This window comes from Scophthalmus maximus, chromosome 4, assembly GCF_022379125.1.
Source record: "Scophthalmus maximus strain ysfricsl-2021 chromosome 4, ASM2237912v1, whole genome shotgun sequence".
Classification (NCBI taxonomy): Eukaryota; Metazoa; Chordata; class Actinopteri; order Pleuronectiformes; family Scophthalmidae; genus Scophthalmus; species Scophthalmus maximus.
The window spans coordinates 2632501-2649083 of NC_061518.1; the positions used below are offsets into that span (position 1 = coordinate 2632501).

The 16583-nt window shown below is 48.8% G+C and overlaps 2 protein-coding genes across 16 annotated transcripts in view; one reads left to right on the forward strand and one right to left on the reverse strand.

Moving 5' to 3' along the window:
• nav2a (neuron navigator 2a) overlaps positions 1 to 2251 on the forward strand; it is a 200949-nt gene extending 198698 nt beyond the window's left edge. For all 15 annotated transcript variants that reach the window (XM_035628020.2, XM_035628024.2, XM_035628018.2 and 12 more), the window contains 6 exons: positions 1 to 29; positions 173 to 244; positions 341 to 537; positions 636 to 754; positions 1466 to 1666; positions 1960 to 2251. The exon at positions 1 to 29 is cut by the window's left edge and continues 123 nt beyond it. In XM_035628020.2, the coding sequence (XP_035483913.2) occupies positions 1 to 29; positions 173 to 244; positions 341 to 537; positions 636 to 754; positions 1466 to 1666; positions 1960 to 2085 (744 nt within the window). In that variant the 3' untranslated portion in view covers positions 2086 to 2251. The remainder of the gene's footprint in view (positions 30 to 172; positions 245 to 340; positions 538 to 635; positions 755 to 1465; positions 1667 to 1959) is intronic.
• A 3189-nt stretch (positions 2252 to 5440) lies between these two features.
• On the reverse strand, positions 5441 to 9121 carry dbx1a (developing brain homeobox 1a). Its single transcript, XM_035629068.2, has 4 exons — positions 8524 to 9121; positions 8296 to 8397; positions 6323 to 6525; positions 5441 to 6202 (listed from the first exon to the last, which is right to left on the reverse strand). The coding sequence occupies exons 1-4, from the start codon at positions 8882 to 8884 to the stop codon at positions 5912 to 5914; spliced, it is 957 nt and encodes a 318-aa protein (XP_035484961.1). The 5' UTR covers positions 8885 to 9121; the 3' UTR covers positions 5441 to 5911.
• Between the last annotated feature and the right edge of the window lie 7462 nt (positions 9122 to 16583).

Here is a 16583-nt window from a genome sequence, read left to right on the forward strand (position 1 = left end):
GGCCTCTTCAACTGCAACTACCAGCACTGGTCAGTACACACACACACACAGAAAGATGAATAAAACATGTCCGGTAACATCTTGAGTATGGTATGACTTAGTTAATGGAATGATTTTACTGAATAAGACATAATAATAATAATAATGTGTGTGTGTCTGTCTCTCCTTCCAGCCCTTACATCATTGGCACCATGAGCCAAGCCACATCGTCAGCCCCCAACCTGCAGCTTCACCACAACTTCAGGTAACCGGCTGCTATTCGCCTCTCTGGGTTATTAATCTGTGGGGAAACCGTCAATGTCTTTGAGTTCTGATATCGCCTGTGTTGTTCTCTGATCAGGTGGGTGCTGTGCGCCAACCACACGGAGCCGGTGAAGGGCTTCCTCGGCCGCCACCTGAGGAGGAAGCTGATGGAGACGGAGATCGGCAGCCGAACGCGCAACACGGAGCTGGTGAAGATCATCGAGTGGATCCCGCGGGTGTGGCACCACCTGAACCGCTTCCTGGAGACGCACAGCTCCTCCGACGTCACCATCGGTGAGAGGAGCGATGAGAGGATTTAACAAAAAGTTAATCCTGAAACAACCCGGTGATTTACGTCTCTCTCTCTCTCTCTTACGGTCTGTGGCGCACAGGACCTCGTCTCTTCCTGTCGTGTCCCATGGACGTGGAGGGCTCCAGGGTTTGGTTCACCGACCTGTGGAACTACTCCATCATCCCCTACATGCTGGAGGCCGTGCGGGAGGGACTGCAGGTAACACACACACACACACACACACACACACACACACACACAAGAACAACTGCTTCAGTAACTGTTGGTGGTTCAGATCTGTGGGATTGTCACAATAAAAAACGGATTATTAATAAAGAGGTTTGACTCGACGGATCCGTGTAATGAGTTTGAGAATGAGAGAACTGCTCAGACGGGCCCTCGAGGAGAACCGGGGGGGTTATGTTCATCAAAGTGAAATGGATTCAATTTGTCGTCTTAATCTGCGCGTCATTAGCATCTGATTAAATCAGGCAGCAGACTCGTTAACCACAGTGGAGCGGATCCAGAAAAGCCACAGAGATGATTAGAGGAATTTGTCTCATCGGCTCAGAAGAAAACGTAGTGATGCTAAAATAGAAATTGTGTTTTTTTTTTTCACTCGGCATCTGGTCCTTTAAAAATTAGAATAATGATCTTCAGTTCTTCGTATGTTTCTAAACTAAAATGCAAAATAAGAAAAATCTCTGAGGAAATTAGGAATCGCTTTAAAAGATTGTAGGAAATATTATTATCTAAATCCTCAGAAGCTATTATTGAGATTCATATTTAATTTTCACTTTCCTCTTCTACATGTGCAAATGAGCTCTAACTGTCGGTGATTCCTCACAACACCGAACATCAGACAAACTGTCTGTCCCTCTCGACATCTCAGTATTTGCTCCGGCGTTAACCACTCACGTCTCTCCGCAGCTGTACGGCCGCAGGGCGGCGTGGGAGGACCCGGCCGCCTGGGTGATCGACACCTACCCGTGGTCGGCCACGCCCGCCGCCGCCGACTGGCCGCCGCTGCTGCAGCTCCGCCCGGAGGACGTGGGGTTCGACGGCTACTCGGCCCCGAGGGAGGGCGTTCGGAAGGAGCCGCCGCAGAGCGACAGCGACGCGGACCCCCTGGTGAGCGAAGACCATCTGTTACTGTAACTGTGCTGAGCATTTAAACAATCAGGCAGGTTAGTCATGCACAAATATAAAGATATAGCAGCTGTTGTTTCCATAAACTTTGTAGGTTGGAAAAATAGATGAACTAAAACTGTAGCTTGGAAAATCAAGTCCTCAGCATCTTGTATTTTTATTTGAAGATGGAGCATCTAATAGAATAATCCAGAACTTAGTTACAGGACAGTCCTCGAAGAGAACGGGATGCTGTGTCAGATCCGTGAGTCGTCACGCTTGTCTTTCGCCGACAGATGAACATGCTGATGCGCCTGAAGGAGGCGGCGACGTCGTCCAGCCCGCAGAGCTACGACAGCGACTCCAACAGCAACAGTCACCAGGACGACATCCTGGACTCGTCGCTGGAGTCGACCCTGTGATGCCGACCAGACGCGAGACGCTGGGGAATCCGTTGTTTGTTCAGGAGCAACTTTTTTTTTTACATGAGGAACGTCCTCGCCGAGGAGCATACTTTCATGCCGCAAAAATCCAGCCACCTTAATTTGGGTGCAGGTAACCCAAAAATACCTAAGACTTAAACTTGCATTTCAAGAAAAAAAATGGACAACAAAAGTTTCTACTGCACTGCGCTGTTTTTTCTTTGGTCTTTTAATTCTTTGTTCACCGCTGTGGCCCCCACGGCTCCTGTCAGGAGCCCGACATCTACTTCAGACAGACAGAACAAAAAGCACACAGCCCCGTCACCACCGCTGAGGCGTCATCCTGACATCAGCAAAACTTTAAAAAAAAAACACCAGCCGGGAGTTCGTCCGTCCTCCACCGAGCCGCAGCATCAGCTCCATCCCAGGCATGGGACGCTGCAGTGAGCCTGCGCGGCCTGCGGGCGGCGACACAGGCCCTTGTCTCTGGAGCGTCAGCACAGTCTGCTGAGAGCTGCATGGATGGATGAAGAGCCAGCCCCCCCTTCCTCATCCTCCTCCTCGTCCTCCTCCTCCTCCTCCTCCTCATCCTCCTCCTCCTCCTCATCCTCCTCCTCCTCCTCCTCCTCCTCCTCCTCCTCGTCCTCATCCTCCTCCTCCTCCTCCTCCTCCTCCTCCTCCTCCTCCTCATCCTCCTCCTCCTCATCCTCCTCCTCCTCGTCCTCCTCCTCATCCTCGTCCTCCTCCTCCTCATCCTCCTCCTCCTCCTCCTCCTCCTCCTCCTCCTCGTCCTCATCCTCCTCCTCCTCCTCCTCCTCCTCATCCTCCTCCTCCTCATCCTCCTCCTCCTCGTCCTCCTCCTCCTCCTCCTCCTCATCCTCCTCCTCCTCCTCCTCCTCATCCTCGTCCTCCTCCTCCTCCTCCTCCTCCTCCTCCTCCTCCTCCTCATCCTCGTCCTCCTCCTCCTCCTCGTCCTCCTCGTCCTCTACAGATGAAGGTGCATGTGTAACTGCTGGAGGACAAATTGAGCCAAAGTGAATGTCGAGTCTTACACAACTTCCCCCGCTCACTCCCAGAGACTCCTCAGAGAAATCAATGATCAGTCAGTTAAGAAGATGTGTCCATAAAAAAAGAATTTAGAGAACCCCAAAGATTAAAAAAAAAAAAATAAGGTTCCTGTACATCTGAGAGTGAAACGTCTGCTCCTCCAAAGCTCGTGCAGAAAACAGGACGAGAACTGGATGTCTGCAAAACCCCCGATTTACATATAGATGGTAACAAAGAAGGAGGCGAAACTCTGCGGCGACGCTGCTTCACCCCGGAACAAAGTTAAGGTCTAAACCAAGGAGACAAGCTCGGTCAGTTTTACCCCAGAAAAAATTCTCACCACAATCCCGCCGACGGTTTTTCGCCCGGCGACATTCCACCGGGGTCCCCGGTGGTTCGGTCCTCAGAAAACCATTGTTCCACCAGAGAAAAGCAGAGTTCCCTTTGAAATGGAGCGGAAGAACATGAGAGACGTGCACGTACGTTTTGTTTTGTGCCAGAAAACACAAGTCGGACCTGCCGGACCTACTGGAGATGTAAAAGAAAAAAACCCACACACACATCTGCAGCTGATTTTAAAAAAGCAAGAGAGAAAAAAGACCCAGTTCTCACAAAAAAGAAAACAAAGATCTTCGGGGAGAAACGGGGGGGAAATGAACACTCACTACGGCTCAATTCATCCTGTAAGCTCTCAACAGTATTTGAGTTGATGTCATTTTTCTTTCACCACTTCTGAGTTCTTTTGCGTCGTGTGTAATAATCCCGAGCACATTTGGCCCCAACAGGCCGCTGTAGCACGAACCGCTCCCTCGTTCCTGGTGCTGGACTGAATTCTGACAAGACAAAATGCCTTATACTCTCTTTTCCCCTAACAGACTAAATGCGCATTGGATGAGTGGGGTTTTTTTCTAAGTGTCTAAATGGCTGTACACTTCTACAACAGGGCTCCGAGTCGACTCCCCCCTCACTCTGAGAGCGGCCTCGGGCTCGTTCCGCCTTCTCGTCATATGGAGGAGCGGCACTTTTCAGATTTCAGGACGTGTCGCACGCGCTGAGAACGCTGGCGGAGGTTATTCGGACCACCGGTACGAAAAAGAGGAAGAAGACACGCGGATGTGTTTCGGTGCTCGAGATCAGAACGTGGCAGGGTGATCGGGTGAAGGGAAGTTTAAGATGGTTTGATTTTTTTATACCTCATCCCGAACCACGCTCGCCGTCTGTTCTGGTCATGTGACGGAAAAGGAAAAACGAATTAAGTGAAAACTAAGTGTATATGCTGCTTTGTTTATAGTGATATAATTAAATGGGAGGTTATTATAATGGTACGTGTGGTTGAATATCATTTCTATGGCTCAAGAAAAAAGAGTTGTTGTAGCATTTCTCTTTGTGTCTGAACCCTCCCAAGCCTGCCTTCTGGGAAATGTCCCAGCTTGGGATCAATAAAGTACCTATCATAACTTATCATATCTTATCTTCGGGGAGGGGCAGATTTAAAGCCACAGGGGGTCCGGGGGGGGGGGACGGACATGTGGCTCAGAGCACGGCTTCCATCCCCTTCAGTGTTTTTGTCACCTATGCTATGCAACGTTCATTCTGATTTCCAAACGGAAGCCGAAAAAAGCTCAATGTGCATTTATCCATCACCCCCTAACCCCCCCCCCCCCCCCCCCCCCCCCCCCCCTCCCCCCCCTCCCTCCGAGTCCGAGCAGATCTCAGCACTGCCCACGACACAGTCACAAGCGTGGAAACACATTTGTAAAAGATTTTGTTTCTTGGATTTGTTGCAAATGTTCTTTGTGTCCGTGTGTGTGTGTGTGTGTGTAAATTCATATTCCTGCTCCGCTCCGTGTATAAAGCACAAAGAGACGTGATTCTGTTCATCATGTGAGAAGCGACAGGTGTGTGTGTGTGTGTCGTCGGAGCGTCTTGTTTAATATTTCCTCACACACTCGATGAATGTTTAGCCTTCTTTGCTATATGTACATTTTTTTATTATATGTAACATAACCGTGTAAATAGTTCCCGCAGCGGTTTTTGATGACTTTTTTCTAGACGATTTTATTACAGCTACTTGAAAAAGGAGTATTTTTTGTGTTTTTGTTTTTGTGTACAGTCTCTTTTTACACCAGAGCAGATTGATGCCGTTCGTCATCGCTGGTCTGTCCAGGGCTTCGGAAGAATTTAAATCTGATATCACTGTACTAGTCTTAAGTTATTGTGATTCAATAAAAAATTGATAATTATTTATGATTTATTTTGGTGACACTCGGCTTGTTTTTGTCAACACAACACAACACACACTTCACTTTGAAACTGTTTACAATTTTATTTGGTGATTTGTACAAAAAGAAAGACGTGAAATAAACATATATACAAGCACGTACATACATACAAACATACTTATTAAACAGATTCATATAAATTATTAACGAAATGAGCTACATTTCTTCTTCTTCTTCTTCAATAAACAACTCTATTCAAGCTCAGGGCAAAAAAAAAGAAAGAAAAAAAAAAGTAACTCCAATAATTCTTGGCATTAAAATGTCCATACAAACTTGTACAAAATACTGTACAATTGGAACAAAGCTGTGCAAAAACAGCAAAAATCGTATCTCAGAAGCAAAGATCCTGAGAAGCAACAAGCTCAAGTGAAACGTTTTGTTTGGAACAATGACATTTATGGGGTCACAGTCTCATATATAAAAAAAAAAACATGGGTTATATTCTCTCTCTATATTTGTTTTGAAACAAGAAAAATAAAATAATATTAAAAAATAAATTAAGATACTGTTATTTCTTCTTCGTCTGACTCTGAGAAGTCTGAGTGCTTACTGGACAGGGACGGGGAGGAGATGCTGGACGCCGCCGACCTCGCTCTCTCCCTCGCGTACTGCTCCTCCTCCTCCTCCTCCTCTTCCTCGGCGGAGGACTTCTTGCCCACGTCGCTCAGGTCCGGGTGGGGGTTCGCTTTGGTGGGCAGCGTCTGCTCGCGGCAGCCGCCGGACGACAGCAGCTCTCGCTCCTTGGAGTTCCTCCACTTCATCCGCCGGTTCTGGAACCAGATCTTCACCTGTGGACAAGCGGAGGAAGGTAAGCGGTGAGTGGAAAGGTTCCGCGCGCAGCAGCGTCTTTTTACGCGCAAATTACGCACAACATTTAAGGCCACGTGTGCGCTTCATTTTTTTTTTACCTGTGAGTCTTTCAGGCCCAGTTTGGAGGCCAGCTTCTTCCGGTCGGGCTTGCTGATGTACTTCTGTTTCTGGAACATCTTCTCCAGGGCCTTGCGCTGCACGTCGGAGAACACCGCCCTCCTCAGCATCCCTCTGCGGGGCTTCCCTCTGGCGGCCAGCGGCCACGAAAAGGTGCCGGGGATGGGAACAACGGATGAAGAGGCTGCAACGACAACAATAACAAAACAAAAAAAGACATAAGAGACTAAAATAAAAACCTCTAATCTTTCTTTTCTTTGACGGGAAACAAATAAATAAAAAGTGTCAACAGTGAAGAAGCTGCAGCCAGAAAAAAAGAGGAGCAACTCTAGGCGATGAGAAACATCTTACAGCTTTTTAAAACTTAAAACATCTGAGATGCTCTTCATAATGATTTCTCTTTCCGAGACCGAACTTTTCAACCTTTTTATCTGGGAAAGTCCCCCCCCCCCCCCCCCTTTTTTTTTTCTTCTTGCGACTGCTGCGTAATACGTCTCCGTTTTTTCTTCAGAGTGGAGATGGCACGAGGTGACTAATTAGCACATTGGCCGGTCCCCCGGCCGCATTGGTATGGTAAAGAGGCAGCGTATCCTTTAGGGAACCCCGCGAGGGGCGGATAGAGGAGTTAATAAACCGTGAACGGTAATTGTGTAGTAATGAACTAACGCAGAAAGGACTCTGGACAGGCGGCGAAGGCCATATATTATCTCCACAAAGGGAGATTTACACTTTCAAAAACTAAACACAACCGCATACCAGAATACTGATGCCCCGAGGAGGAGGAGGAGGAGGAGGAGGAGGGATGGAGGGATGGAGGGGGATTTCTTCTTCGTCGTGCCCTCAAATCATTTTCATTAAATGAACACGAAAAGCTTTTCAGCGCGCTGCGGTTTGTTTTGTCCGGCGCATTCAGCGGAGCCCGTGAAAAGACTCCATCTCCCCCCATTATGACTCGTCTGAATGAAAAGCGCGGACCGGGCGACTTTATAGACTTTTCTAAGAGATTATTCTCCATCCCCACTCGGCGACTGCAGAATGAGAGGAACGTTTAGGGCGCAGGGAGAGAGGGAGAAGAGAGAGGACTTGGGGGGGGGGGGGGGGGGGGGGGGGGGGGGGGCAGTGGTAACTTATCCTATATGGGCTCCTGCAGCATCGTGCAGAGGAGGAAAAACTTCCCCTGCAACTGCTGGGACCCTTTGGTTTGTAGTTCCCCTCGTGCATGGACACAGTCCCCCCCGTGTGTCCGTGCACGTTGGCCGGGTGCCCTCCTGACTCTAGCTGCCCTGTGGCCGCAGCAGCAGCAGCAGCATCGGGGGAACAACGACGCGCTATGTGGTCTTGTGAGAATATTGAAAACGCTCAATGGCGCCTAATAGGGGAAATTAGTGCATGACTGGTCCACGCCTTTGGCCCGCCTGGTAAAAGTCACTCTCTCCGGGGGTGTGTGGGTGGCTCGCCCCCGGTGGGGAGCTGACCAAATTGGTCACGGTGCTGAAGGAGGGAGGGGGCTTTGTCGCCCGGGCCGGTGGCCCCTCTCCGGGCCCGCTGTGGGAAAACGTGGAACCCTGGAAAATGCCCAAAACGCCCCCCGATGGGAAGCGAGGAGGGAAGGAGGGGTGGAGGGGTGGAGGGGGGGGGGGGGGGGCACTATAACTCGCCACCCCGCCTCAAATTTAGAGCGTGACGATTTGGGATAATTGGTTAATTAGGGGGTGGGTGTGTTGGTCCGGCCGGGGGCCAGAGGCTGCAGCGCTCCCTAATAATGAGACAGTGATTTCTTCTTTTCTGGCCGGTTGGGGGGGGGGGGGGGGGGGGGGGGGGGGGGGGGGGGGGGGGGTATGTGACAGCGGTCGAAAGAGGTTTTTGCTCTGAAGGAATTCTATACAGGCTTTTCTAAAGACATGATTAATCTATAGCCTTTAACTTTTTCTTGTTTTTCTTAAGTTGCGCCTACCTGGTAGATAAGGCGTCCTGAAGATGGGGTGGAAGGTCCCGTCGAAGCAGGGGAAGGGGAAGCTCTTGGAGTGCAGGCTGTGGACTGTAGGGGGAGAGGAGGCTGCGGGGGAAACATCACACATCATGTTAGTAAATCAACATGCTCCTTGGATTGGAAGAAAAAAAAAACAAAACCCGGAGAGACTCAATGCTGTGGGAGTGGGACGGAACCGGCCCGTCTACTCACCGGTCTTTGGCGAAGGGGCGAGGATGGCGCTCACGCCGAACTTGAGGAAAGTGGGGTCCTTGCTGCTCGGCAGCGACGTTTTCATTGGCGAGCACGAGTCGCGCGTCACCGCCGCCGCCGCCGCGGACGCGCAGCTGAAGGACACGGTGGTGGTGGCGGTGGGCAGCGAGGCGCTCGCCGGGGCCACCGTCCGGCTCAGGAAGGCGGCGGGGCGGCTGATGCGCAGCAGGTCCTCCACGAGGAAGCTGGAGTGCGTCGGGAAGGCGGACGGCACGGTCTGGTGGTGCAGCGGCAGCGCCGCGGCGGGTCGGTACAGGCCCGGGTAGAAGGCGGGAGGCGCGAGGACGCTCGGGATCATCATGGTCCCAGGAGGAGAGAAGTGTGCGCGCGTCGGTGAAACCTTTTCAAAAAAAAAACCGAATACTCCTCCTCCAGTCGTCTTGGCGAGAGAATCACTCGGGTGACTTGGCTGCGAACTCCTCTGGTCTCCTCGGCGAGTGGAGAGGAGTTTTATAGCGGCCACCCCTCGGCCCGGCCCGGCCCCTCCTCTGCGCAATGACAGCCTCCACAATGGGCCACAACAAAGTTCTCCACATGGGCCGCTTTCATGCCCTTATCTCCCCCCACCCACCAGCACCACCCGGCCCGCCGATTGGCCAGAGGACGCAATTTATGATTGCATTAGACTTCATAAGCAAGCGACACACAAAAGGAGGCTCGCTCATCAATTTCGCACGTTGACCACTTTTTTTTTTCCTTTCACTTTGTTTTTTTTTGTTTGGCGAGAAGCGAGCGGCCTAATTAAAGAGCAATCTTCATTATGTTTTTCCAAATAATGAGCACTGTGACGGAGATATTCTTTATTCCCTTTTCCCATTCAGGGTGTCAGAATAGAGATAATGAAGAAGAACACTCGTTAAATAAAATGCTAAATTATTCTTTTATTCTATATTTTCAGAGCCGAGGGAAGGAGAAGAAGAAAAAATAAACATAGCACACAGGTACATTAAACCATCTGATACAATAACGAGTGTATTTATTGTTGAATCCACTTTTGCCTCTCACATGTAAATGAGTTGTTTTTCTCCATAGGATTCTCAACACTCAATCTGTGGCCCTCGTCATGGAATAATGTCTTAAACGGATTGCTGCTATCAAAACGCTTTAACAGATGTGTTAAATATCACTCTCTCTTTCTCTCTTTCTCTCTCCCTTTCTTTCTTTCTTGCGAGCAGGGGCTTTCCATTCAGAGGGGCGCAGCGCGGAGCGCGGCGGCGGCGCAGGAGAAGTGTGCGGCCCCGCAGCCGTGCGCTCATGATCCTGTTAACCATGAACTAACTGTCACCCTCAGCTGCGGAGGAGGAGGAGGGGGGGGGGGGGGGGGGGGGGGGGGGGGGGGGGGGGGGGGGGGGGGGGGGGGGGGGGGGGGGGGGGGGGGGGGGGAGAGGAGGAGGGGGCTCCCCTCGGCCCCCTCTCCTCCCCGGCTTCCAACAAAAAAAGAAAAGAAAAGCCCAGTGGAATAAAAAAAAAAAAGAAGCTTTATTTCAAAAGACGGTTTTGTTCTGCTATTTTAACCGGCTGAATAAAAGTGCATCTGTGATTTGATTTAAAACGCATTCATATGGGCTGGACACTGGAGACCCCCACACATAAAACTCTTATTACAGCGACTCGGGAGCCTGATCGTCGTGTTCTGTCAGCTTCGCCCCCTGGAAACCAGTTGGAGCAGAGCATCGCAGAGTAAAGAGGGGGGGGGGGGGGGGGGGGGGGGGGGGGGGGGGGGGGGGGGGGGGGGGGGGGGTGGAGAGGCCCTAATTGTTGGCAGTTTTGAAAACCTAATTTGAAATAAATCCAATAAAAAAGAAATTGGAAAAGTTTGAATTAGATTTAAAACCCATACAGGAAAAACGTAAAAAAAACCGGAAATGTTTTTCAATAATTCGATTGTATAAGTCTGTAATTTTTTTATATTGTTGATTTCTTTTCTTTTTTATTCAAGCCTCTTCCTCTGGGCCTTTTTTTTTTTGCGGCCTGCACTGAAACATGTTTATCATCTTTTACCAAATGTTTTTTATCACTCATGAAAAAAAGAAGAAATACCAAAATAGTGAGTGAATTTGTGCGCAATTATGTTTTTGTTGCGCACAGACTTAGACATTAAAAACTAAATATATATCGTTTTAAATATTTAATGTGTGACTGATATTGTTTCACAACCATTCAACAATTTAAATATGAATTGCTGAGTGTAAATAACCAAACTTGAGTTTAATTTAAAGACCATGAAATGTGGCACAGTCCAGTTTTGCATCATTTTGGGATCGTCTCGTTTTTTAACTATAATGAAGAACTAAAGTTCGACATCAGTCGAAATGTTAAAAAAAAAAAAAAATGGTAACACAATCAGATAATTAATAGGGAACGCCCCCCGTGAAATGATTTGTTTAGGACAGAGAGAAGTCGAGGCTCATCGTCAGAGGTGCGTCGCGCTTTTACGCACGCACCCAGGACGCACCAACGCGGGCGCACACACACACACACACACACACCTCCAATAAGTCCTAACGAGCCCTTCAGTGCTTTTTTATGAGCCCCGTGATTCCTTTACTTGGCTAGGACCCCCCCCCCCCCCCCCCCCCCCCCCCCCCCCCCCCCCCCCCCCCCCCCCCCCAAAATCCTGCCCCCCTTTTGTGCGCGGTAAGCAGATGGTTAGCAGGAAGCTCGGGCCGCTCGGGCTGACCGAGACGAATTTCGACGAGCTTTGCAATAAGCTTCACCACGTCGTCGCCCCCCCCCCCCGTGCTCCTTTACCACCGCCGAGTAAAAAAAACAGCTGGCTGCGGCTGAATTAAAGCCATTAAAAGCACATCTCTGAAATATTAGCACCCAACAACACAGATCACCCTCCTCCTCATCCTCCTCCTCCCATCACTGTAATAATTATCATGCAGGGGGAATATTCAACATCTCAAGTTAAAATGTACATGACGTGATCACTCGCATCACCATCGGGTCCCAAACTGGCAACAAATTGGTGTCAATTAGTTTGCACTCTTTTTCTCTCCAAATATGCTGCCTATAATATTCATATTCTTATCATGCTCATGTTCCCTCTTCTCCCCACAGGGATTATCTACTGATGTTTATCACCTTTAGTGTCATCATTATTATTATTATTATTATTATTATTATTATTATTATTATAGCCCTGCAGGGGATGAGATTACTCATATTAATCTGTAGATTAATCCTCTAGGGGATATTTTGGCGAATATTATGGGATTGTTGTGATTTTTTCTTCTTCCCCACCGACAGCACCATTTACCAAACGAGATGAACTTCACTCATTGTCTCGCGTCTCTCTCTCTCTCTCTCTGCTTCGTTAAGTGAAAAAGGGGGCTGAGTAAATATGTTACCGCATGCATGAGGGCCCCCGTATGGGCCCGTCCCATTGTGCCGCGGGTCCGACAGGTGGTTAACTGTTTATTATTCCCTCATTATTTATCAGTGACGTGGCCTCCTGCAGCACCAGAGGGAGGAAAAGGAGAGAGAGGAGGAAACTCCCCCATCTTTTCACTCGGCCGAGGGTGAACAGATTGTGCTGACTGGTTGCAGCATCGTGTGTGTGTGTGTGTGTGTGTGTGTGTGTGTGTGTCACCGGTCACCGTGTCCATCCATCTGCAGGCCGACACATCCATCATGACCGTTTAGCTTCATGCTGATATCTACAGGCGATGCATTTTCAGATATATGATTAATAGAAAACATTCCTGCAAAACAGTTGCAAGCAAATAATTAGACGGACAGAAATCACATTTAGTCCCCTCTGCAAACATCGTTAAAACATTGTTAAAACGGATGAAAGAAAAGTTTATAAAGTAGTTTATGAATGACATTGAGTGCTGTATAGACGCATCTCATTTAGAATATTTTTGTGTCTTTATGGGGGGTTTAATCAAAAATTTGGAGCTTAATTTACTTTTTGGTACTTGAATATTTACATTTTATAATATCACATTTCCATATCTACTTATTTGAAAGCTATACTTGTACAGTAGCAAGGGATTTCTTGAAAGCTATACTGTACCTGTTGCACTGCAGGAAAAAAAATTAATAACTCAGCAACATGCAAATTAGCTGCACATCAACATACTACATAAAAATGCTGCTTGCACATTTATACGCCATTGATAATAAAGTGTCACTGCATAAATTAATTAAAAAATTAATTAAATAATTTCAATTTTGGTACTATTTATACTTAAAGCTATAGTGTAATATTTAGAAGAACTTTTTCACAGAAATTGAATATATTGTCCATAACTATGTGTTCATAATGAGGTCGGGTCCACCTCATTTAACTCATTCAGAGTTGATTATACACATGTGAATAAGTTCCTCTAAATATTACACACTGTAGCTTTAAGTAAAAGGTTTTAAATATACTGCTCGTCTTTAAAAATGTGACTGTTGTTTTTCGGGTTGAGGGGAGAGATCTTTTAAAATTCATTTAACATTTCGGGAATAAAGTCGAAACGTTGAGAATAAAGTCGTAATGTCGAGATTAAAGTCGAAATAGCCCTAAACGTCCGTGGTGTGGTTCCAGTTCATCTGTCACACATCCACGTTAACCAACGTTAGCGAAGCTACGCTAGCTTCTGTTGCTGCACGCCTCTCAAAATTCATTAACGGTCGTTTGCAATTGAACGTTATCGTGTTCAATTGTTATCGTTATCGTTGTCACCGCATCGTTTATTCCAGGTTCAGCCTGTCAATAATAGTATTGCAACTTTACAACTTGGTTAGCAGCTAGCGTTGGCTTAGCAACCTGGCTAGCGAAACATCAACATCCGGTTGTTTGGTGCTGCTGAAAAGTCACAATTTCAGACTTAGAAATAGTATTTCAACTTTATTCTCGACATTTCGACTTTATTCTCGAAAATTCTCCTCCTCTGATCTTTTTTCTCATGCCTGGCCCCCAACACTCTTCCATACTCCTGCCACGAGGAGTTAACCAAACATCTATTTCAGATGATCCATGCAGTTTGTGACCGGGGGCCTCACCCCCTCAGCGGTGGCTCCCCACTCGCGGTGTTTTGGCCGCGGCTTCACCTCAGCTCACCGGCGGCACCGGCAGGTCCCCCCCCCCCCCCCCTCCCTCCCCTCGCAGCAGCATCTGGCACAGGCCCCGCTCGACACTGAGCGAATTAGCGCGCTGCCACAAGACTGGAGAAGAGAGGTGACAAGCATTAAATCGATATTAACTTTGTATTAAACATGGAGGGCCCCTCCCCTCTTTACCCAGAGATGGACTGGAGCCACTTCAGAGATACAAAGCGCTTCTATATGAACTCTGGCTGCACCTGTTCCCCCCTCACTTGGTCATGGGAGTTCAACTTCTTAGTTTCACCCCAGGCTCCTTTTTCTTTTTCTTCTTGGTCTTCTTCATCTGCCTCACCCCCACACTGAATCCTTTTCAGTTGGGGCTTTTGTCATCTTTTTTTTTTTTTTGATCTCATCTTCACCGCCCCCCCGCCCCCCCCCAACGTTCAACTCATCAAATCACGCAATTTTTTTTCCATTTCCATTTCCATTAGCATGTCCCCAAAAACTGTAACTTGCGGAGAGGTTTTCGGAGCAGAATTGCTCTTTTCCTTGTCCCCAGGACCCCGGGGGGACACTCGCCTCTCTCTCTCTCTCTCTCTCTGTCTCTCTTTCTTTCTGCTGTTCATTTATTAGCAGTTGTCAGTGTGGATGTCGAGTGGCGTCCTAATCCTCTTAAAGCGGCATGTTGGTACAGTTTGCATATCATTTTCCCATCTCGGAGAAAAGGCCGCGACCCTCTCCATTCACGGGGATTGTCCCCGTCCCCTTTCAGCGCGGCCACAGCCAAAGGCATTAGCATAATCTGACAACCACCACCATTGTCGGTGACCTTGTATGCAAAGTTAATTGCTCATTAATGCCAGACAAAACAGAGGGGTGCAGAGGAAACACAGTGCTCCTATAAATCCGTGTTTTAGAAGGGAGAGGCAGGGCAGGTGGAACATGAAACACTGACGCTCTTCAAACTTTACCTGAAGTTAAAGTTAACTACTCAAGTATATCAAAATCGTCAATGGTTTTGATTCAGCCTTTAAAATTGTTTTCAACCAAAAGCATCTGGTGCTTAAAAAGACACGGAATCAGGTGTCATGCGTAAGTGGTTGTTGTTTAACCAAACCTCCTAGGTTTAAACAATAATCTGGCAGCGTTATTGTATCTCACACACACACACACACACACACACACGCACGCACACGCACACGCACACACACACACACACGCAAGCACACAAAGGGTTTGCACACACTCCCCTCAAAAGCATATACAATTGGTCACAGTGGCTCAGGCGTTAATCAATTGCAAATGTATCTCTCTGCAAGTTTAATCTCATCTCTACATTAGTTTCACGGACGCAGGGGCGATTTGCAAGCGGGGCCCTCACTCCCAACAAACCCCCCCCCCCCCCCCCCCCCCCCCCCCCCCCCCCCCCCCCCCCCCCCCCCCCCCCCCCCCCCCCCCCCCCCCCCCCCCCCCCCCCCAGCACCTGGCAGTCTTATCGGGGTGTGTAGCGTCATGTAAACACCCACCCGCTTCCAACGGGTGCCCTTGTCTGAGGACCCCAAGCGTCACCGCGCAGCACGAGAAAAGAGAAGGCCCGGGCCCTGTGTTGGTTGTCAACACCGGTTTAGCTTAGGGAGTCCCATTGTGACGTAGGGCGGTGACACTCCTGGTGTCGGGGCCCGACCTGCGAGCGCTCGTTTCATATAGAGATACATAGCTGCTAATATCTGATTATTATGGGAATGAGCAGGCACTAGACGGAGTTCAGAGGGCCGCCAACACGCAGCTGCCTAATGCCGTCTTTGTGCTCGGGCGCAGAGCGGCACAGCTGGCACCGGCGAGCTTGGGACAGACTTCTTCTTTTTTTTTTTGGAAAGAAGATATAATAAAATGCTTGTTTTCAGGTTATGTTCAGCATAAGTGATTATAAAACAAGTAAATAGCGCTTATTTTACTCATGGCCACAGTCCCCTTAAAAAAAAGTTTTATTTCAGAATTTCAAACAAAGTTTTGCTACAATTTCCCCCTTTGAGAACTCTGGACTGGAGGTCGGTTGTTTACTGGGACTGGAGGCTTGCAGAAGTGTGTGTGTGTGAGTGTGTGCGTGTGCGTGTGAGTGTGTGTGTGTGTGTGTGTGTGTGTGTGTGTGTGTGCGTGCGTGCGTGCGTGCGTGCTTGCGTGCGTGCGTGCGTGCGTGCGTGCGTGCGCGCGTGTACGTGTGTGTGTGTGTGTGTGTGTGTGTGTGTGTGTGTGTGTGTGTGCGTGTGTGTGCGTGTGTGTGTGTGTGTGTGTGTGTGTGTGTGTGGGAGGGAGGGGGGGCCGAAGAAGAAGAAGGAGAAGGAGAAGGAGAAGAAGAAGGAGAAGAAGGAGAAGAAGAAGAAGAAGGAGAAGGTATGAATGGGGAAAGAAGGGGGCTTGGGTGGAGGAGGGGACGCTTGACGGACTTCACTGCCTGTTGGCCCTGCAGCATTGATGCCGTGTTGGCCATATAATCGGATTGCCAGTGGGTGAAAGTGAGCCCGGGTGCTTATGTCAGTTTGCGTCTCGTCAAGCTGAATAATACGCATGGCCAGGGAGTGAAGCGGACGCTTTGCCATTGAGGGGCTCTCAGCACTTGTGGGCTAAGCATTTCTAAAAGAGAGAAAAAGCCTCATTGGATTCATATATAATTCTCACTCAAGCGTTTTGATGCATTTGCATAACAGGAGGAAACCAGTGATCTTTTCAGCTCCGCTGCTGCTGATGCTGCTGCTGCTGCTGCACAACTGTGTGTGTGTGTGTGTGTGTGTGGTGGGGAGGGGGGGGGGGGGGGGGGTCCTAGCCGGAGACCTACATAAACAAGGCTGCACACGGTTCTTGCACTTGGCCTCTCCTGATTAAATTCGAAGATCGACAGCAAAACGAGAACATTCTAGCTTTTTTCCACTCGCCTTTTTTTTCCGGCGGCGAAGAAC